The sequence below is a fragment of the Siphateles boraxobius genome, unplaced genomic scaffold (assembly GCF_051911475.1).
Source record: "Siphateles boraxobius isolate OS27281-9 unplaced genomic scaffold, OSU_SipBor_1 77, whole genome shotgun sequence".
Lineage (NCBI taxonomy): Eukaryota > Metazoa > Chordata > Actinopteri > Cypriniformes > Leuciscidae > Siphateles > Siphateles boraxobius.
Genome location: NW_027509205.1, coordinates 416,942 through 440,000, shown reverse-complemented (window position 1 = coordinate 440,000; position 23,059 = coordinate 416,942). Strand labels below are relative to the sequence as shown.

Here is a 23,059-nt window from a genome sequence, read left to right as displayed (position 1 = left end):
GGAGAGGGCATGGACTGATAAAATGGGGATTTTAAGGTTTTTTATCCTTTATTTCATGGTGCTGAAAATTGTGACTTTTAATGCTAGAGGGTTAATGAATGGTGTGAAATTTGAAAAAGTTAAGGAACTGTGCAGAGATGAAGATGTGATTTTATTGCAAGAGACAAACTGGAAAGAAAATGCAATGGAGGATTTTAAAGGAAGATGGGAAGGGGAATTCTTTTTTAATAATGGAGAAGGAAAAATGGGAGGAGGAGTGGCGGTGCTAATAGGAAAAGACAGAGGTATCAAAGCAAAACTAATGTATAATGATACAAAAGGGAAATGCATGGCTGTAGAAATTAAGATGGAAGAAGATGATTTTATTTTAGTTAACGTACATGCTCCAAATGAACAAATAGAAAAGAAAAGATATTTTAATGTTATAGCTGGAATAATGGAAAAATGGAAGAGGGTAATAATTGCAGGGGATTTCAACACCGTTTTTAGTAAAATGGATATGGCAAATGGAATGATTTTTAAATCGGATGTAGGTAGAAAGGAGTTAAGGTTGCTGATGGAGGAGAAAAACATGATTGATGTGTGGAGGGAGAGAAATGGGAAAAAGAAGGAATATACAAGAAGACAGTTGGTGGGGAATTTTATGTGTCAAACAAGAATAGACTACTTTTTAAGTACCAGGAATTTGGAATGTTTTATTGATGGAGTGTTTTATAAAGAAACGACTTTAAGTGATCACAAAATGGTGTTAATGAGAATGGATTTTAAAAGAGAAATGAAAGGACCAGGGGCCTCATGTATCAACACTGCGTACGCACAAAAACACGGCGTACGTCAGCTTTCACGTTCACGGCCAGATGTACTAACAGTGAAATTAACGCGAGAATGTGCGTTCCTCCACGCCGATCTCATGTCTGGCGTACGTACATTTCTCATAGTTTTTGTCCGTTGGCGACTCATAGAGGCAATAAAGTGAAGTGGCAAACATCACACTACGAATTGTTCTATCGCACCACCAGCTGTCAGATATTGCTTATAATTTGTAATTGATCAATTATTTGACATATTATTGTCACACAAGTCTTATTAAAATATTCTATTAATTATGCAATTAAGTAAGAACATATATAAAGCATGTGCAAATTGATACAACCCGTCTAGCAATGGCAGCGTTGGCTTTATTAGAGGACATTGCTATGGCAGAATCCGAAGAGAACGAGTTTTTAGGGACCACAATGATTTTCTGGCCCACGATGATGACTGGCTTATCAGCCGTTTCAGATTTCCACGGCCTATACTCTTGGAACTCTGCGCTGAGTTGGGTCCGAATTTGGAAAGAGAGACAGTGAGGAGCCACGCATTGCCCGTTCCTTTACAGGTGCTTACTACACTTGGTTTCCTGGCAACTGGTTCTTTCCAAAGAGAACTGGCAGACCGCTCAGGAATAAGCCAGTCGTGTTTGAGCCGTGCAATGCCAGCTGTATGGGACGGGATCATCCGCTTGTCTACCAGGTATATAACGTTCCCATACGATGCAGGTGACCAGCCAAACATTAAAGCGCAATTTGCTGCGATAGCCGGTTTTCCTAATGTAATCGGAGCGATCGACTGCACACATATTGCTATAAAGGCGCCATCTGAAGAAGATTTTGTATATGTAAATTGGAATCATTTTCATTCAATAAATGTGCAGATTATATGTGATGCACAAATGCGCCTAACAAATATTGTGGCAAGGTGGCCTGGGGCAACCCATGATTCATATATCCTTACAAATAGCATGGTTGGGATGAGACTCCAAGCTGGCAGGGTGCGCGATGGGTGGCTACTTGGTAAGTTATGCATTTAAATGTATGGTTCTATCTAAAAGTTTAATTTTTGTGTGTTATTATTCAACTGCCCATCAGGAGACAGTGGTTATCCACTAAAGACGTGGCTGTTAACCCCCCTCACCAACCCACAAACTGACCGAGAGCGCAGATACAATGATGCCCATTCTCGCACTCGGTCAGTTGTGGAGCGGGCGATTGGGCAGCTGAAATGTCGGTGGCGTTATACCGCCCTGACAAGGTTTGCCACATCATACTGGCCTGTGGAGTGCTGCACAATGTCGCGCACAGGCATGGCATACCCCTTGGTGAGGTGGCAGCACTGCCACATGACTCTGACCCAGGACCAGTATATGTGCAGCACAATCAACAAGCCATTCAGGCCCGTCAACGTGTAATTGCGACAATATAAATGGTACTCAGACACAAAGTTCATTTTTTCACCAATTCCTTTAATGAATGCCTTATTTCTGTGAGTGCGTCAGTGACATTTTTCAGGTGACTGTTAATTTCTCCAATGGCCCTAACAATTTGCTGTTGTGACTCCAGAACAGCATGCGTCAAGACGCGGCCAGATGGACGGGCTTCAGCACTGGGGGGAGCATTAGAGACACCGGAGACGCTGGACTGAATGGGCTCTGGCTGCTCGGGTGGTGGAGACTCTGGTGGTGCGGACTCTGAGTGCGTGCCAGTGGACGTTCCTGCTGTTGTTCCTGCGGTTCCTAAGTCCAAATAAACACAGCCACATGTTAACAGTAATTTGAATCGGTTCCTTATTAATGGGTACACGCATTTGCAATAAAAGCAGTGGATACGAAAAATCTCTGGTGTACTTTTTGCTACATTGCATGCATTTTAAAATTAAAATGGTGGCTGGTAGGCTATATGTATCAAAGTTAAGGAAATACATTTGTTGCGGCAAAAACAATAACTAACAATATAGCATCACAGCATAAGAGACATCAGGATTCCAAATTAGTTTTAAAAGATTTATTCTTGCAAGAAGTTCCCAGTCCATCCATACAGTCCAGCTGTAGGCGGAGTGAGACCTTGAGCAGCGGGCTGCCAGCAGTCTTATACTGTTCTATCTCTTGTCTAAACAAGAGGAACAAAGGAACTTTATGACTACCCCAAAAGCAGAGGGTCTTCTCACCTCTGAAGTCAGAGGTCACTTGCCCAGCCACCTGCTGATTGTCTCACACACACCTCCAAGCTGTATAAACATACCAACAGGAAAACAGGGTCCTCTGTTCTCGTACACAGCACAGATAAAGAACTAAAATCAATGAGAATATAAAAATTTCTACAACAGTTTCCCCCTTTTTTTATCATTCTCTTTGATTACTTAATAAACACAACAATTTTAAGTCATTGCATCACACTTCTACAATTCTTCAATTTTACCTTTCATTTTCTGCTTGAACTTGTTTAAATAAGATTAGAAGAAAAAGCTTAGGTTGTTTTTTATTTTATGGGGATAGTATTTAGCAAGCAACTTGCTGAGTAAAGAATTTATCTGAAGCCAGGCTAAATGGATAAGCACTGTTATCGCATTCCTAACATTAAATCAGACTCTCAGTCACCTCACTAAATAGTATAGGTTCTAGTAGGAAAAATATACCTTAACTCAATTAAAGCATTTCGCTGTAACTTCCGCTACTTGTATCGTCTGCATAATTTTGTTCAGCCTTGGGTTAGCCTGTCATTTTCCAATTGAACAGAATCCTATTCACCCATGAATAACAAAATAACACATACAATCCTAATTCCTACTATTAGCCTTTTCCATTAATCACCTTGATTTTCCTAACCATATTTTGTTCACTTCTAATTCAATTTAGTAAGCTCTATTTTAATGCCCTTTTTAATAAAATCTTTCCATAAAAGTTTTATCATCTTATCCATTCTTCTAACCAATGTTAGTTATTCAAAATTTGCTTATTTGTTCAAAAAAATATTTTTGCTTGTTACACATCAATTAATAGATTTTCTACTTCTCCTGAAAACATTTGAACCAATCAAATTATTAGATCTATATCAATAGTAAGCCCTAGTTTGACCCAATCAAATAAAATCATCAAAATCATCACAAAAAGTTTTGCTAGACTCAAATCATTAGTTGGTGCACATCCTCCTCCAGGTGTGATGATTATCTCGTTCGTCCCGCAGACATTCCTTCTAACCAATGTAGTTTATAGCTTATTACACATTAGTTAATAGATTTTCTACATTTGCACTAAACAAATCAATATCTAGTTTGATTCAATCAAATACAATCGTCAAAATCATCATCAAAAACATATTCTTCTGCTAAACTTGAACCATCAATTGGTCCACATCTTTCTCCAGATGTGTTGATCATCCGTTGCCCCATGCATGGACGTTCCATCTTCACCATTTTGACACTTTGCGCGCCGTTGAAATGGTTTTTCCAGCGTTGGCGGGCGAGGTATGTTTCTAGCACATTCCTTGATCACCCACTTTATTCTTCGTGTTGGCGTGTGGGGTTGCTGATGTTGTTTGCTGTAGTTTAAGCTGAGATGTTTGGACCCAGGTCTAAAACTCTCCAATCATTTTCAAATCCTTACAAGATTTTCCCTTAGATCACGATCGCACCCCCACTGGAATGAGTCATCTGCTGTCGGCTGTCACCTGCGAAATGGAGGCCTTAAGTGATTTTGTTAGTGACCGCTTGTCTTGTCATCCCTTTTGGTGTGACCTGTGTAATTTTCAACCTGAAACATATCATCAGATAATTTCTTGCTCATTGAATAGCACTCATGGTCCTTTTCTCCTGAAAAAAAAAAAAAACACTCAACCCATGTTGCTCATGTTAACAAACAATACAGAATCAGTTCTGTTTGGTTCAATCCTGGCATCCTGCAAAATGAAAATTTTAAGTTAGGCACTGCACAAGGTTAGGCACTCTGTCTTCACTTTTGCTCATGTTAACAAGACAATATGTATACATTTGGAACAGAATCAGTTCTGTTTGATGCAATCCGTTCTGACAACCTAAAAAAATGAAACTTTTTAAGTTAGCGCTGCGCAAAGTGTGGCACCTTTCTGCCACAATAATAACCCAGGTCAGGATAACTAGTCAAATTCATTCACATTGTTTTCACTGGGCACTGTCTGCTCTGCCCGTTCACTTCTGTATGACAAAATCAGCTGGTTTTAGACAAATGGTCCTTCTAACTCCCTGGAGAGTTGAAAGGCTCTAATCTGACCATTTGTTCATGTGTGTGTGTCTTTGCTCATGTCATGTGCGCAAAAGTCTACATCTTCTGTGAAGAAAAACAAATGTTGAGGTTATTGTCACAAAGTTTTCTTTTGTCTGCTGTGCTGGCCTGGCGTTTCCTGTCGAAGCAATTCTTGTTACTTGCACACTTACAGACAGATTATTATCATCCTCCTCTTGATAAATTAGATCTCATCTTTTTTATCAATTTAACATACTAAGATTCTCTTACATTTATCAGACGACACATTTACATTCTTATCAGTTCTTGCTTTCCCTCGGAAATCAAACCCATGACCTTGTTGTTACAAGTGCCAATACTGTTTGAACAACAGGAAAAACTGCAATATTTGTTCATATTTGTTTGGTAACATTTGTTTGGATAAAGTTTGCTTAACCCAAACGTTGTCCTTCAGACAAATTTCCTTTAGACATCTTTCTCTGCCTCTGAAACAAAAATATTACTTTATCTTCTTCTCACAGCGTAATCTGTTTTTCAGGCCTGTTGTTGGTCTCGCAATTCAGTCATCTACAAACATTCTTCAGGTCACCAATTTGTCAGGTCAGGTTTTTTTTTTTTTTTTGTGCACACTTCGTCAACGTCAGTCGAATAACAATCTCCCCCTTTTTACGATGCCTAACTGTAAAGGGCTCTCTGGATAATCTGATATTTACTACTGTCAAATCTATTACATTTTCTCAACATATGACTGACGGCTATCTACGACTTCACAATTCTAATTTACACATCAATACTTAAACCTGTCCAGAAAGTAATTCAAATCTACTGCACATCATAAATGACCAAAATAATAACTAACAGACAGAGCTCAATGATCAATCAACTTAAAGCTCCTCCTATGTTCTGTGTTGTCTTCTCATCAGATTGACTCAAATTTCTCAGCTTACTTTCGAATTTGTAATTTGCCTTAACCCATCTATAATGCCAAAACACTCTTTCCAGAAGTTAATGACACATTTATACACACTATTCAGACAAAATAGTTGTCCTAAACTAGCACATACTGTACAAAACATGAATTAACATTCACACTCATAGTCCCTGACTATGAACCGCTCATATTTCTATCTTTTCTCTAAAAAGATTTAAATGACATTTTAACCATACATTTTCCCTGTATCTTCTATCTAATGTTTTATGGCCTCTTAAACCAGTTTCAAAGCATGTCTGTTCATTATTCATTTGATTTTAGAAAAGTCAGCTGGATTGTTTTGGTGCATTATTACTTTTCTTCAGCTTTCTTTGGCTGACTGATAACAGAAAGGCAGAGTACCCATCCCCCTTCCTTCACTCAGACAGTCTCTCTCTCTTTCTCTCTTGAACAAACTAATAATATTTTCAATCAGCCTCCTAAGAATGTATTTTAGACAGAATGTAAATTCCTTACACTAAACTTTGACCATTGTTATTCAGACTTTTCTCAGATCTACAAAGCTGTCTTCATCTTTAGCCACCACCATGTCCAGTGACCTTCAGGAGTTCAAACTATGTCATAGACATATTAGCTCAAAATCAACACTTCTATACATGTTCTTGCCTATAAGGCAACCAATATCACAAAAAGTTTTGCTACTGTCTCCACATCAGATAATTGCACCCACCTGTGGTCTGTATGTTAATGACGTTTAGACACCCCATTGTCTGATAAGGTTCCCTGTGTCTCACACCGGCCCCATTTATACAATTGACTACCATTTGCTCAGGATGTGTAATCCCAATGGTGAAGAAACAAAATAACTTCACTTCTTTTATCTGATAATTAAGCCGTTTTGGAGGATGATTTCATTCTAAAGTATATTTGGGAGTGGACCTCTCTGATGCTCTTGGCCCAAAGTAGCATCATATCCACTCTCTTCGCACAGAAAACACCTCCACAACCTGGTGGGCAGGTGCCCCAGTGGTGATGAAAGTCCTGGCTTGGGTTGTCCCCCTATGGCCATCGGAAGATCTTACCCGTCTCTGGGCTGACATCCAGCGCACTGGTTACAGCTCCATCCAATTGGGCAGAATTATCAGAGAGGCTCTTCTAAAATTTGACAATAATAAATACAAACTTTTCTTAGGTTTGGGTGAGAAGACATTCAAGAACCCTCACAGCCAGTAGGAGTGTCCTAAAACAATAACAACAGTATTTAATCAAATCAATCTATTAGACATCCTCAACAAAATTGCAATGCTTAGATTATACTCAGATAATTTAGATCACAACTGTACATTCAGTGTACTTCATCTGTAGTCGGAGCCATCGGTGGAGACTAAATGAGACAAAGAAGTTACTGGTTCTAAAATAGGCTAAAAATGTCACCTCTATCGTTTAAGGTCTGTATTATTATTTTAAAGACTTCTTTAAAGTCACTCAGTTTTATTTCTAAAACATTTACAAATTGTCCTCTAAATTTATCAAATCTGAACTACCTGTAGCATGATTTGGTTTAGCTTTTCCATATCTATGATTTTCAACTGAAACATTGTGCTCAGACAGCTTTCTGCTGACATTGAATGAGAGAGAGACTCTTGAGGCATTCAGGACTGGTACATTTGCATTTTCATAAACTTCTAACTTCAGGCTTTATATACCATCTTTTTAACTCTAGCCCGGCTTAAGGCATCTTTTCCATAAATTACATGTATTTTCAATACAAGCATAATTTTTATAGTTTTCTTTTGCCCATACAGGGAATTTAGACATTACAAATTTCCACTCAGATTGAGTATCTGTCATACTGGCAGTTTCAGCCCCAGCACACATCAGATTCAGATTATCAAATTGTTTCAGCCAAATCACAAGCTAAAATCTTCTAAAATCAACACATCAGCTTCTAGTTCTTTCATGGTCAACACTAACAAGCTCTCTGTTCAATCGAATGTCATTTACATTTAGCAACTGTTAATCCCCTAACGCTGCTTTTGCTTAGCCTATTTTATCTTTATAAAAATAATAATCTTTCAAATTTCATCTAAATTTTAGTTGTCAGGTTCTCAATTACCATAATTTAATACCCGACTTCAATGTTTTCTCTAGGAGTTTACCAATCTGCAATTAGGATCAATACTAACCTTTGAGGCTGCGCTCTCTGCTTGTGATACATTTTTATTATCACTATAAATCATTCATTAGATTTGTCTCCCTATATCATCTAAAACCTTATTAAAGCATTTCATTCAAAACACAATCATCCTTTTATTTACCGGTACCTTTAAAATACTTTACAACTCATTTAGTCTTTTCTGTAATTTTACGTCAACCGGTACTTTTTATAATTCTTTCCTTTCAAAAGGAATTCCTTGCACTTAAATCTTTCAATCTTCTTACAACTTTCAAAAGTTCCATCTATCAACTTTCTTTAGTTCCTTCTCAGAACAAAACTTCAATATTGTCATTTAAATACTGTTGTACTTTCAAAACATTTACAGTCACTGCAAAATGACCCCCGCTGACCGCAATAAAACACTCTCTGTTATCCTGCCTATTGTTTGGTCACGTGAGCTTTCAAAACAGCTCCAGCTTACTTCACACCCCTGAAGCAGTGTGTCCTATTCAGGAAAAGCAAACAGAGCCACTGACAGTTCTCTGCATTTTTTCCCCCACTGTCCCAGCTGCAAATACAATTACAATAGCCGAATCATATAGTCTTCATCATATTAACCTTAATCTACTTTCTAACTCATATTAACACAGAATTGTCTTCAAATTTGTATCATTTTTTGGCACTTTCTTTGTTTTGAGCCAGTCAAGTTATTGTTTATCTTTCCAATCAGAATCAAACTTTTATAAAAACATCATATCCGACATTGTTCATTATTGATTTTCCATAATCTTTAGACATAGCTGTCTTTACATCTTACTAATTTTGTATTATCATCAACACTAATTACAGAACAAGTACATATCTAATATCTGGAAGTCGGGCTAAATAAGCAAGCACTGTTGCTGTACTCCCAGTACAGCTGGACCCTCAGTCACTCCTTATTAGATACAGACATCATCTACAAAACAACCAGGATATATGCATTCGTTTTTTATAAAACTATAATTTTCCAATTCCTTTTATAATAAACGAAGGTAGATGGTTAATCCATCTTTTCACTACCCCCTTTTATAGACCCATTAGGTTCAAAAACACAATGGTTATCAAACTAAAACTAAACATCATCTGCAAATCTCTTTAAGGTGAGAGCCTCAGAGCAGAGCTGCTTACAGCATTTGCTCTCTTCTGTCTCACTATTTGTGTCATGACTGTTCAGTTACTATTCATACAGTATAAAGAAATTTAGCATGTCATCAATTTCATCAACACTGGTTTGAAAACTTATTCTTCTATCAAATGGTAAATCTGCAGATTCAACTTAATATTATCATTATTCCTCAGTTCCACCTCTACTGTTTCCCAGAAACCACAAGATTCTATTATTCGTCTCAGTCATTACACAGACAGCTATCATAGCCGTTAGCACCTTCAACTTTTGTTATAAAAATATGGCAATCTATTCTCTAATACCCTTGTTTTCATAACATTAATACAATACAGCACATTCACATCATCATTTCAATCATTATTTTATCATTAAAATATAGATTTTTTTCCCATTCTGCTTAATGAAAACATTCCTTATCTTTATACCAAATTAATCCCTGTTAATATACTCAATGCCTTATTTTATTATGAAACTCACTTTTCATACCATTTAAACAGTTAATTTGACTTCCATAAATTCTGTCTGAAATTTTATTTTCATCACATATAGTTTTCTACTATATTTCTTCTCAATCTTTCCCTACATGCCAGTTCCTTCTGTATCCTCTCCTTACCAATACTTTCTCTAGCCATCTATTATCTCTTTTTCTCCCAACACTAGTAGTGTTCCTGTCTTCTTGCTCCCTACATGCAAATACCATCTTTCGAAATTCAGATTCTTTTCATTCTGATTTCTTTCTACATCCTCAGTTCTTCATACCAAATCTTTCTTCAAATTCAGTCCTACACGCTAATTCTTTCTGCATTTGTTTTCGTTCCCTCCTATCTGCTTCCTCAAGCCAACAATCTGTCTGCTCACATTCTTTAGACTAAAACAAGATGCAACAACTCTGTTGCTTTTCACTGTTTCTTTTTTTTTTTTTTAAACTGTCCTTTTCACAACATTCAATCTTATTTTGCTCAGTGTCCCTTCTTCAGGAAAATCATGATATTTGATCAACTTTTCTGTCATTTTTATACATTTATGTCCATAATTCTTTTTCATTTGACCGAAAACTTTTGTTTAAAAATTAGCTAGCTTACCGTTAACGTTGACTCCATATTGGCTGAATCTTCTCTCTTGGATTTTTCCTTTTGACGCGCGTTTTACTAATCTGTCAAACGTCTTCGACAGATCCGACTTTTTCACCCAAAATCGGCCAGGTTTTAGCAAATTATGCTCTGTAATTATGGTTTACTCAATCTTTCCGCGCACCCAATCAATCAAGCGTGCACAAGAATTAGTTCAAGCGCGTTTCTTCCGTACGCTGTTTTACATAGAATTAACTCAAGCGCTTTTACTGGAATTAATTAAGTTACAATCAAAGATTTTGAATAAACCAGTACTTCAGTTGTGACTCTTCCTGTTCACCTACGAGCAATTATGGTACTTCTGTTCCCACCTACAGGAGCTTAGTTTTTTTGTAGAGACCGGTCTGATTCTGTCAGATCAATCTCTCCCTCAAAACTTACTCTGCTCGTACCAAAGAGACAAACTCAGCCAATATGGTTCATGTTCACTCACAATTATATCAAATTACACCGCACAAAATAAAATAATTTTACTGTCTCTTACCTGAGATGCTTTTACTGCCACCGAGTTCTTTCTGATTCCAGTGGGTTCCTCCTAGCCCTGATAGCAGTTTTGGCTCTTCTCTCTAAATTTGGCGAGGTAAGATCAAAGCCTGTGCTTTGAGATGATCAATTCGTCAAATCCGCTGTCAGGACCAGAAGAAAACCTCAAGGAATCCCACTTCTGACACCAATCTGTTGCGGCAAAAACAATAACTAACAATATAGCATCACAGCATAAGAGACATCAGGATTCCAAATTAGTTTTAAAAGATTTATTCTTGCAAGAAGTTCCCAGTCCATCCATACAGTCCAGCTGTAGGCGGAGTGAGACCTTGAGCAGCGGGCTGCCAGCAGTCTTATACTGTTCTATCTCTTGTCTAAACAAGAGGAACAAAGGAACTTTATGACTACCCCAAAAGCAGAGGGTATTCTCACCTCTGAAGTCAGAGGTCACTTGCCCAGCCACCTGCTGATTGTCTCACACACACCTCCAAGCTGTATAAACATACCAACAGGAAAACAGGGTCCTCTGTTCTCGTACACAGCACAGATAAAGAACTAAAATCAATGAGAATATAAAAATTTCTACAACACATTTCACATTAGTTACCTTGCTGGCAGTCCTGCAGTATAGCCGAGTCTCCCACATCAACGGATACGATTCCAGAGATTAACGTGTCTCCTACAATAGAGGCAACTCTCTGATCAAAGGGTGAAAGTTCATCGGCCCCTGTACCACCGCCTGTTCTGCCCACACTGTGGCGGTGCGCAGCAGTTCTCCGCTTAACTTCCACCTTTATGTCAGACCATTTCTTCTTCAGTTCATTTACAGTGCGACTCTCAGATCCCACCGCGTTGACGGCATCAGACAAACTCTCCCACTCTTTTTTCTTTCTTTTGTTATTCATTCCAGAGGACAAAGTTCCAAATAAAATATTTTTTCTTGTTTCTACCTCTAATAGTAGGACTCTAATTCATTTTCAGTGAAATTTCGTTTCTTGCTTGCTTTAGCCATGTTCTTGCAGGTTTCTTTTTCCAAATTGGACTAATTACCATATTTAAATGATTTAATTGAGGGAGGAGACTGGGTGGGGCGTTGTGCTCGTGCATGTGCGCTCAATTTTACGTTAATTGGGATGTACAAAGAGAATATGCGTGGGAACCTTCGTACGCAGAGATTCATACATCTGTTTTTTTTTGTGCGTACGCACATTTACAGCTTTGTCCGTACGCAATGTTTTAGTATGAATTCAACGAAAGTCTTTGTACATGAGGCCCCTGGGGTATGGATTTTAAACACTGAAGTTTTAAAGGAACAGCATTTTAAAAAAGAGATAGAAAACGTATTAGATGAAAGGAAAAAAGACTTGATGTACATAGAAGATAAAAGACAATGGTGGGAAAACATGAAATATGACATTAAGAAATATACAATGAACTACTGTAAATCGTTACAAAAGTTGAAAAAAAACAAAGGAGGAAGAAATAAGAAGAACGTTAAGATTGGAGCTAAATAAAAATGAAGTAAACGTGCAAAGAGTAATCGAAGTAGAGGAAAAGTTAAAGAAAATAGAAGAAATACAAAGGGGCGATGTTAAGAAGTAAAGCAAAATATATAGTGGTAGGGGAAAAATGTAACAGATTCTTTTTTAACCTTGAGAAAAGCAGGGGGAGGGCGGAAATAATTAAAGAACTTAAAAATAAAGAAGGACAAGCGGTTTTAAGCACGGAGGGGATTTTAAAGGAAATAAGCACGTTTTATGAAGAACTTTTTAAATCAGAAGGAGGAGATGAGGAAAAAAGAAATATTTTATTAGAACAGATAACAAGAAAAGTCAGTGACAGGGATAAAAAGGATTGTGAAAGGGAAATAACAACAGAAGAAATTATACAGGCCATAAATCAGTTAGGAGTGAAGAAAAGCCCAGGAATAGATGGTATTGGAAGTGAGTTTTACAAGGTTTTTAAAGAAAAAGTAAGCACAATTTTAAAAGAAATCTATGAAGAGGTTTTCAAAAAAGAAAGAGTACACCCAAGAATGGGCCTAGGCTTAATGAAAATAATATATAAGAAAAAAGGAGACAAAACTGAACTGAAGAATTTTAGGCCCATTACAATGTTAAACACAGATTTTAAAATTTTAGCCAAAGTTTTAGCAAACAGATTAAAAAATATAATGCCAAACATAATAGAAACTAACCAGGCTTACGGAGTTAAGGGGAGGGACATAGCAGACATTACAAGCAGCATAAGAGATATAGTGGGATACATAAAAGAAAAAAGAAAGAGCGCATACGTAATAAGCATGGATTTTGAGAAGGCTTTTGACAGAGTGGAACAGGGGTTTTTATTGGGAGTTTTAAAACAATTTGGTTTCGGAGGGAATTTTATAAAATGGATCTCAGTTTTATACAGCGATATTTTAACAAAAGTAAAATGTAATGGTTTTTTAACTCAACCTTTTAAAGTTTTAAGATCCATAAGACAAGGGTGTCCACTTTCAGCGCAGTTATATTCTTTGGTGGCGGAACCCCCAGGGCTTTTAATAAACAGAGAAAAAGGAATAAAGGGGATACAATTTGAAGGAAAAGAAGAATTAACTAAAATATTCCAATACGCCGACGATACGACAATTGTGGTAGAAAATAGAGAAAGTGTTAAAGAAGTGATGGAAAAAATTAAATGCTATTGCGAGGGCTCAGGTGCAAAAATAAACGAAGAAAAAACAGTATATATGAAGTTTGGAAGGACGGAGGTTTTAACGGGGATTGTTAAGTTCATAGAGGTACAAGAGATGACAATTTTAGGAACAAATTTAGCAAAGAATGAGAAAGAAGCTGCTGATAATATGTGGGAAGAGATGCTGGGAGGGATGGAAAGAAGACTGATTTTTTGGCGAAATAGGTTTTTAAGTCTGAAGGGGAAAATTTTAACTGTAAACATGTTAATGGTATCAAAGATGTGGTACAAGTTACATGTGATGCCATTACCAAACTGGGTTTTTAAGAGAATAAAAAAAGAGTACTTTAGAATTTTTATGGGAAAAAAAGCCTCCAAGGATAGCGTATTATACGCTGATAGGAAAACCAGAGGAGGGAGGGATGGGTTTAGTTGATGTGGAACAAAAGATGAAAAGCATGAGGGTAAAAGTGGTTAGGAAATATTTGGATGACAAGAATAGAGCTGAATGGAAGACATTGATGGGTTTTTATTTAAATAAATGTGGGAATTTTTACCTTGGGTCAAACATTTTATGGATGAAGTTGAAAATTTGGATGATAGAGGGGATTCCACAGTTTTATAAAGAGGTTTTAAATGCTTGGAGGCTTTTTTTAACAGAGGTGGATTTTAATCCAGAGGGGCGGGAAGGGATTTTAAATCAGCCTCTGTTTTTAAATGACAAAATAAAGATACACGAGCGGGATATCTATTTTAAGAAGTGGTTACAAGTGGGGATTGTAAAAGTGAGAGATGTTTTATGGGAGTTGAAAGAGGGATTTTTACCACTCCAAGTGATTATGGATGCGATGGAGGAAGGGAAGGAGGATTTTAATGTGATGGTTTTAAAAAAACAGTATGAAGATGTCAAGAAAGCAATCCCAAGGCAATGGCTAGATGAGATTAACAAGAAAGTAGAAAAAGAAAACAAAATTACTGTGTTTTTAAAATGTAAAGACAAGAAGGTGGATTTTAATTTGGGCACTGTGAAAATGTTTTATGATTTTTTTATAAACAGAGTTTTTAAAAAACCTGTCGCCAACCAGGTCTGGCTAAGGAATTTTAATGGAATTGAAGAAAAAGACATATGGAAGAATAGAACATGGAAATGGTTGGATGTGGATTTAGAATGTTTAGATTATTTTATTAGACAAAATGTGATTTATACAGAAATGAGATTGTGTGTAATGCAGAAAGAAACAAATGCCCAATGTAAAGTTTGTAAAAAAGAAGATGAAGGGATTTTACATCTGTTTTTATTCTGTGAAAAGCTGAACCCATTTTTTAATGAACTGAAAGAAATTGTTAAAGAATTAAGGGAAAATGAAGAGGTGACTGAATGGAAAAGATTTTTTATGCTGGGAATGACAGAAAACAAAGAAAATAGGAAGCTTGTGAATTTGTTTTTAATCTTGGCGAAAAAACCAATATGGAAAAGAAGGAATGTAGCAAGAAACCGAGATTTTATTCTAAATCTATGGGTGCTTTTTAAACAGATGGTGGAAGATTATGTGAAAATGTTGTACAATTATTTTAAATTGGAGAACAAGATGGGGGAATTTTACAAAATTTTTACCAAAGATGTCAAAAGTGTTTTTAAACAAAAGCACTTTTACTTGCCAAAAGGGGACGAACTGGTCTTGTTTTAATTATTGTTTTAAATCTGTGTTATGAATGTGTCAAAGAGGAGATGGGGATTTTATGAATATTTTCTGTAATAACAACTTTTAATGTCTTGTAAGTCGATTCCTATTACAAAATGAATGTAAATGTATTAAACGTAATAAAAAAAATAAAAAATAAAAAAAAAGTCACGCCCGATCTCGTCTGATCTCGGAAGCTAAGCAGGGTCAGGCCTGGTTAGTACTTGGATGGGAGACCGCCTGGAAATACCTGGTGCTGTAAGCTTTTTTGATTTAAAAAAAAAAAAAGAGAAAAAAAAAAAAAAAAAAAGGCACCCCCGATCTCGTCTGATCTCGGAAGCTAAGCAGGGTCGGGCCTGGTTAGTACTTGGATGGGAGACCGCCTGGGAATACCAGGTGCTGTAAACTTTTTAAAAAATAAAATAAAATAAAAAAGAGTCCCTGAGCTTCAAAAAGCCTTAAAAAGTCTCTGAGATTCTTCAGAAAGCATGAAAGAGTTTGAGTTTTTTTCAAAAGTTCTTCTTAGTTTTCTTCACTAATGGTCTAACCTTTTAAATAGCCCAATTTTGGCAGCAGTTTTCGCTTACGGCCATACCACCTTGGGCACGCCCGATCTCGTCTGATCTCGGAAGCTAAGCATGGTCGGGCCTGGTTAGTACTTGGATGGGAGACCGCCTGGGAATACCAGGTGCTGTAAGCTTTAAAAAAAAAAAAAAAAAAAAAAAAAAGAGTGCCTGAGCTTCAAAAAGCCTTAAACAGTTGTAAGGACTGGGCTAAGTGGGTGAATCTGAATAACTAAATACATCCGGCTAAAGACCAAAAATCTCTGAATGTAAATTAACCCAAACACACACACACACACACACACACACACACACACACACACACACACACACACACACACACACAATCATTCCCCCACCAGTGAAGACCACACTCAGGACAGAGCGTGGTGTCCGATTACAAGACATTTTATGACTGATAGGAATGTCCCAAAGGAAGTGGATTCCAAAGCGAAAAGAAACTTCTCTTCTTTAAAAGACATTTAACCAGATATATTCCATGTGTTTTTATGTGTGTCCATTTGCCCATGTCACATTGGAATGACTATGATTTTATCGTAGCTTAAAGTGAATTATAAATACCTTCATTATGCATTTTAAATATAACTGTCTATTCCCATAACTTGTACACATAGTTCTGGACACCTCCAGAATGCTTTCGGTGTGATCAATCAGAATCCGTACAGTATTATCCAGTAAAATATAGTTTACTATGTTTTCCATCTTTGGAGTGAAAAGAGACCAAAACTAACATCACTGGTGTTCTTAGATAACGGCGTTTACGACCCAAAGGAATGTTCACAGAACTGTGGCTCTCTCTGAATTCTAACCAAGGAGGAGAAATGAATCCTGTATTCATATATATATATATGCTATTATATATCCACTTGAGAATTGTATGAACAATGTATCTAAGTTCCCTATTTCATGAGTTGCCTTTTTGTGGTTTGGTCTATGTTTCTCGACAACTCTAATGCGATAATGTTTTAAACTTGGCCAACTAATGTTTAACCAAATCCATTTGTGGCAAGTTTGGTCTCGATAAACTCCAATCTTCATTCCCCGTTTGTTAATTGACATTACATTTTGCTAAACTTTGTGACACATTAGTATTATAAGAATTGTGAAGATTCTTCTCTTAAACACCCAATGAAACTAGAGATTTAAATGCCTGGTTATAACACTAAGGGTCATAAAATCTCCCTCCAAAGGGACAGCTCCTGATTGGACCCTCTTCCAAAGAAGGCGGAAACGTCAGGTCTTCAAAAGGACTGAATACCAGTTTATCGCTCTCTTACTTCGCTTGTCCTCGGGTCATAATGTAACGTCTCGCCTCCGGGCGAGCTCTTCGCCTTTCTTTTATTTGTTTCTAGTTTAGTTTGTGTTTTTCAGTCTTAGATAAGTCTCCGTGTTTAATTCCAATCGACGAGTGAAAAGAACACCGCGTGACATATCTCTTCAGCAAATCCATCTACCAGGGACCTTTAAACGAGCGCGCGCTCGTTTTGAAGGAGAAACACGCGCACGTGACCACGTGGCGAGAGACGCACACACGCTTCTTCACCAGCCATGCAAAGATGTGACGTTAACTCCGCGTGATTTCCCCGTAGAGATCTTTATTTCTTTTCTTTGTTAGTCAAAGTTTTGTTTTCCGTAGTCGACTCTGTTCACTTCCACAAAGTGAAACGAACATAGCCGAACTATTTTCCTTTGGTAATGTTACCCCAAAGACTTGGAAACTCCGTTCAACACGCGCGCCAAGCAGCACCCAGTGACGCTTCCTAAAGGACTCCGCTCACGCACGCGTGTCTCTCTCTCCCTCTTCCCCTCTCACACGTGTTTCCATTGTCCACACTCTATGCATTTCTCGTTCATCGATGCCTTATCGTGTTTTGTTGTTTATTATGTTTGTAAATACATATATCCCATGTAACCGTAGTAAATACATAAGTAGTTCTGCCTTATTAAATTCATTATATTCATTTGATTGATGTACTGCCTTTTGCTCATTTTCAAGTCTCTTAAGTGTCAAAAGATCTTATAGCAACAAGCTTACAAATTAAAGATACTTTAAAGAGTATGTGTTTATAGGGCAGGAAACCCAATTCTTGTGGCCACAGAATTGCTTTTCCTGAAATCCTATAAAGTAAGATGATATTGTGGATTCCCACAAATATTAGTCTGACAATTGAGCTAATTAATTTAGCCTGTTTTGTAAGACGTGGTCTGTGTAGTTAATTGCAATCAACTTGTGGTTAAGTGCAAGGATACACAGACATGCATGCAGGTAAAATGACATATCATCCCTTATCGGGAGTTTTATTAACATGTAAGACTGATCTAATCCAAACATGTATGAATAATTATTAATTACCAATTATTAATTATGATATGCAAATTCCCCACGGATTAGATCCGCCCCAGAGTCTTTACATAGAAATATACATAAAGAAATATTTAAAACAAGCTTGTATGACTTGTTTGCCCTCATGGTAATCCAGAAAGTTATTCCACTCTGTGTCCAGATCATAGACTGTAAAAAAATATGGACGTAGTGTCCATGACGTCACCCGTAGGTTTCTGAAGAGCGTTTTTGAAGCCTAAAGTGGGCGGAGTCGCTCGTCGCCATCTTGGAAGCGCGTCACAGTGCGTCACTCCCGGATAAACGAAAATTGGCAAAAAGGCGGGACGTGGGTGGAGTTGAGGTGCCTGGATGCTGAAACTACGCCCGCCTAGCTCGACGTGATCGAGTTTGCTCAGGCTAAGAGCTAATGTGCTACTGGCCTCGCGCTAAAGTGACAGCTGACTTGAAGAAGTAGACCTAAAGCCAATAGTTAAAGTTCATGTTTTTGCCCTTTGAAATACTATAATAGTTAAAAGACATAACTAACCGTGAGACTATGTGTATTGTGATGCATTATTATTCTCATGCAGTAACTTACAATATTTGCTCTGAGCGTGTGTGTGAGTGTGACAGTGATTCATGCGCATACATGTCAGTCAGCGCGGCATCACACGTCAAGTTCGTAGAGGGCTTTATTCAGTCCATTTTCAATTCTAATAGATATTACCTAAGAAGTTCAAGTAATGCACTAGAAATCCGCGTTCATTTAAGGGACGAAGAGAAAGCACTGACACCTGCAGGATTTAATCTGACGGTACTTTTTATTGAACACTAAAAAGTTAAATAAGCATACTATAGTCTATCTGCTCCGTAAGATCAACGGTACAGCAGAACGAGTGTGGCCTCTATATCTTAGACGTTTTTTAAATCTGAACTCCAAAATGCAACGATATTGTCAGACATCCATGAGTGCATGTTCACAGAGGGAAACAACTGAAGAACAGCGCTGGTTGTTCACTCGACAACGACGGAATCCAACGGCGTGGGCGAAGGTAAGGGCGGCGTGTAATAAACTGTATGAAATAATCCCGAAAAAAGTACAGACACGGCAGAGATGACAAGTTCAGCAGCTGGAATCAGCTGAGGTGACATGATGGCTAACAGAGAGCAGACAAACGGCTAGTAAAAGCAGCGGCAATCCACCTGTCACTCAAGTGGCCACGCCCTTGATTATGCAGCATTTTAAGGCTTAATATAATTGAAACGGATGAGTTCTAAAAAAAATTCATCCCCCTCACAGTTGTCATGAAGGGCAAAATTAGCTGTATAGACCAAAACAACTTAAGGCACCAGGCTGTAAACATATTTTTTTCGGCTGTAAAGTTGGGCATTTTAACATGGGGGAGATACAGATTTGGCTCACTTTTGCAGTCAGCCTCAAGCGGCCAGTCAATGAATTGCAGTTTAATTCACTTCCGTGTTGGTTTCAAGAGGGAGACAGGGAGGTTGCCGCTTGGTCCAGATCAGCCTGATTGGCCAGGCAGTCTCGCATGACGTCGAGGGTTGAGTCACTGTTTTATATCTTTTTTGGAATAAATTAATGAAAAGAATGCAATTAAACAATGGATTAAGGGACATTTTATTATTTTTACACAACAAAACACAATGAACAATAAATAAAATAATGTCAACAAGAACAACACTTTTTTATTTTTATTGCCCCCCCCCCCCTCTTTGGAGGCCAACTTTATTTTTTAATAAAGCAAAGTATATATACATTATGTTATAATACAGACAATAGATTTATATACAGTGCGTAAGAACAAAACTGATGAACTCGCAGAGACTATGAAAAACAAAGAAGAAGTGTAATGTGTAATAGCACTGAAAAACAAAGAAGAAGTGTAATGAGTAATAGCACTGAAAAAGAAAGAGGAAGTGTAATGTGTAATAGCACTGAAGACGTGGCGGTCTGTTTAACTGCTGCAGTCTATGTCTACACCCTGGGAGACGTCCGTGTGCTCGTTTAAAAGACAATTAAAAAATCTTTGCACTTTCAATATTAAATATTTATTCCACGCCGATATCCATTTCCCCATCATCTGCTTCATTAGCTCAAAACTGTCACAATGTGACACAGCGCCCCTCTGCTCAGCTCCTCGGAGAGCTCCAAAACCTGCTTAGTCTGCTCTTCTTCAGTCAGAGAGCTCCACAGTCCATCCGCATGTTTCGAGCTGTTGAGGGATCCGATGTCACAGTCAGAGAACTCCTGCTTGCTGTTGGGTGTGACGATGGCTGCATACACTCGTTTCCTGTAGAGGTTTTTGCCCTAAGCCGTAAAAAACAAACAAAAAAATAACAACGGGGTAAATGTACATCAAGTCCAAGTCGAAGCCATCTTCCTGGTTCCTGTTTTTAATTTGCAACAACATTTTTTATATTAAACTATAATTAAAATGATTAAGTGAATCAGTCACTGTTTTGAATCAAGGAATCTCACCACATTATAAATGTTATTTCTGTGGACACCCTCCAGTCGCCTGGAACCAAAGCTGCTCATCTTCATCCTCACTTTTGCCAGATAATGCACGGTTGAGGGGGAACACAGCTCTTAAGCAAATATTTTTAAATGTCTTAAAAACATGAAAGAAGTCAAAGTATAATTTAAGGTGCACTTTACTTCAATCTTAAAGATTAAGGTGCCATACCTGGTTGCGCTTCCGTACTGGGAGACGTCCGTGTGTTCATCTTCAGTTTCCTCCCCAAGCTGCTCGCCTTCATCCTCACTTGTGCCAGACACAATAATGTCTCGCACATCTCCGAATCTGGGCCGCTGGGCAGCACACGGCTTTAGGCGCTTTCTTCTGGAAGAACTCAGAAACAGCCATGTACAGCCAAAACATACGTCGTGCAGGTGTGTGTGTGTGTATGTGTGTGTGTGTGTGTGAGTGTGTGTGTGTGTGTGTGTGTGTGTGTGTGTGTGTGTGTGCGTGTGTGACCTTAACTGGTTGCGTGTGTCCGTAAAGCATGTCTGTCCTATTGTATATAAAAAAAATAAAATGTAAAAAAATTATATATATATATAAAAACACACACATCACCTGTCTCTCCACGGAGGCGCTTCGATCTGTGCTGTGACATGGCTGTCCTCTGGAGACTCACAGGGCCTCTGTATCCACAAGCCCAGCTGACACCACTTCGTCCTGTTTTCCTGCTCATGTTCAGCCTGTTTTCCTTGTTCTCTGTGGGAGCCTGCATCCAGGATCCTGGTGAAGGGGTGAAGTGGAAATGGTTGGGCGGGTTTATTCTGCATGGGACCGTGGCTTTGAGTCAGAGAGAACCCATGAGTGGGGCGGGACTGGATTTCCTCACATTGTAACCGGCTGCTCTGGTCTTCAGAAGAGGCTACATCACTCCTTTCCTCTCTGTGGGAGCTTGGGCTGTCTGCTTTCCTCACCTCAGACTCTGTCTGTCGACTCTTGACAGCATATCAGCCACACACGTCCCTCCTTCCCTCTGCATGGAGGCGTCAGCAGGAACTGCTACCTTCACGTCCTTGTGTTCGTCAGTTTGGCCCTGTCCAAGATGCAGCTTAAAACTACTGTAACTGTACAGTATAAGGACATCACAGACCTGGTTATTTACATTATACTTGCAGTGCGCTTACCTGGTTTACCGCTGCCCTTGTCACCTTCTACAAACACCTGGAAAAGACAAATACAAAAACAACAAATCCAAAAAAAATATGATCATAACCTATGACGAAAATTCTATTATAAACTAGATTAGTGGATAACTCAGCAGTAAAATTTAGTCTAGAAAATGCACAATAATTGTATAGAATCTGAACATTTCGTGAAAAAATACATTATTTAGTGGGGAACAAATAAGAGACAATAAGTGTAGCACTAAATCTGGTAAAACGTTACACATTGCTCTGTGTAATGTTGTAAAATACAAATTTTGATTTAAAATTTAAAAAAAATTAAATTAAAAATGATATTTTTTGCACCAACACAGCATGAGGACATAGGCCTTTTGCAACCTGGTCTCACAGGATTCCGTGAAATATCCACGTGCCCTTAACTCAAAATCCGTCGAAACAACACGGAATCGCCGCGAATTCCGTGATGCGGCCACGGATATAACTCCAACGCAAGTCAATGACACTCATCTTCCGTGGTCCACACACGGATACCCGTTTGAATGACGGAGTACCGATCTCACCCAACGGACGTGCTTTCTCATTTGGAAATGCAACATTTGAAGTGTTAGTTTCTTTTCCAACATCAAAAACCATAATGACATATTGTTGCACTGTCCTGCCATCATACAAATTCCGTTTGTTTCAGTTAGCCTAACCGAAGTCCCGTGATGGCACCACGGACCTCAACAACCTGACCTCATGGACGTTGTAATGTGGCTGGCTTGTTTAGAAACTCAAGCTTTATGTCGACTCTGTTGCAATGGCATGTAATTAACTTGACATTTTGTCTCGTCCTGTCATCATAAAATCCAGTTTGATGGCGTTTTACACCTATTGTTCGCTTGGCTACGGTCAGAACTAAAATCTGTGATAGGGGCACGGAGCGAGTCTGTGCTGAGACCACGAATAACTCCAACGCAAGTCAATGACACTCATCGTCCGTGGTCCACACACGGATACCCGTTTGAGTGACGGAGTACCGATCTCACCCAACGGACGTGCTTTCTCATTTGGAAATGCAACATTTGAAGTGTTAGTTTCTTTTACAACATCAAAAACCATAATGACATATTGTTGCACTGTCCTGCCATCATACAAATTCCGTTTGTTTCAGTTAGCCTAACCGATGTCCCGTGATGGTACCACAGACCTCAACAACCTGACCTCATGGACGTTGTAATGT

General features: G+C 38.3%; 1 protein-coding gene and 1 non-coding gene across 2 annotated transcripts; one reads left to right on the top strand and one right to left on the bottom strand.

Annotated features, from left to right (window-relative positions):
- Nucleotides 1-15,844: 15,844 nt before the first annotated feature.
- LOC143726218 (5S ribosomal RNA) lies at nucleotides 15,845-15,963 on the top strand. Its single transcript, XR_013198471.1, has one exon. It is a non-coding gene; the product is annotated as a 5S ribosomal RNA (ribosomal RNA).
- Nucleotides 15,964-20,226: 4,263 nt separating this feature from the next.
- LOC143726088 (uncharacterized) lies at nucleotides 20,227-21,460 on the bottom strand. The gene is made up of 4 exons (XM_077219076.1): nucleotides 21,333-21,460; nucleotides 20,879-20,956; nucleotides 20,671-20,780; nucleotides 20,227-20,499 (listed from the first exon to the last, which is right to left on the bottom strand). The coding sequence occupies exons 2-4, from the start codon at nucleotides 20,949-20,951 to the stop codon at nucleotides 20,281-20,283; spliced, it is 402 nt and encodes a 133-aa protein (XP_077075191.1). The 5' UTR covers nucleotides 20,952-20,956; nucleotides 21,333-21,460; the 3' UTR covers nucleotides 20,227-20,280.
- Nucleotides 21,461-23,059: the final 1,599 nt, after the last annotated feature.

Excerpts from the sequence above, each read along its gene's own strand:
- LOC143726088 (XM_077219076.1), bottom strand. The coding sequence starts at position 20,951 with ATGAAGGCGAGCAGCTTGGGGAGGAAACTGAAGATGAACACACGGACG. Across the intron at positions 20,781-20,878 it reads CAGTACGGAAGCGCAACCAG|AGCTGTGTTCCCCCTCAACC; the intron begins GTATGGCACCTT and ends TATTTGCTTAAG. Across the intron at positions 20,500-20,670 it reads GAAATAACATTTATAATGTG|GGCAAAAACCTCTACAGGAA; the intron begins GTGAGATTCCTT and ends TTTACGGCTTAG.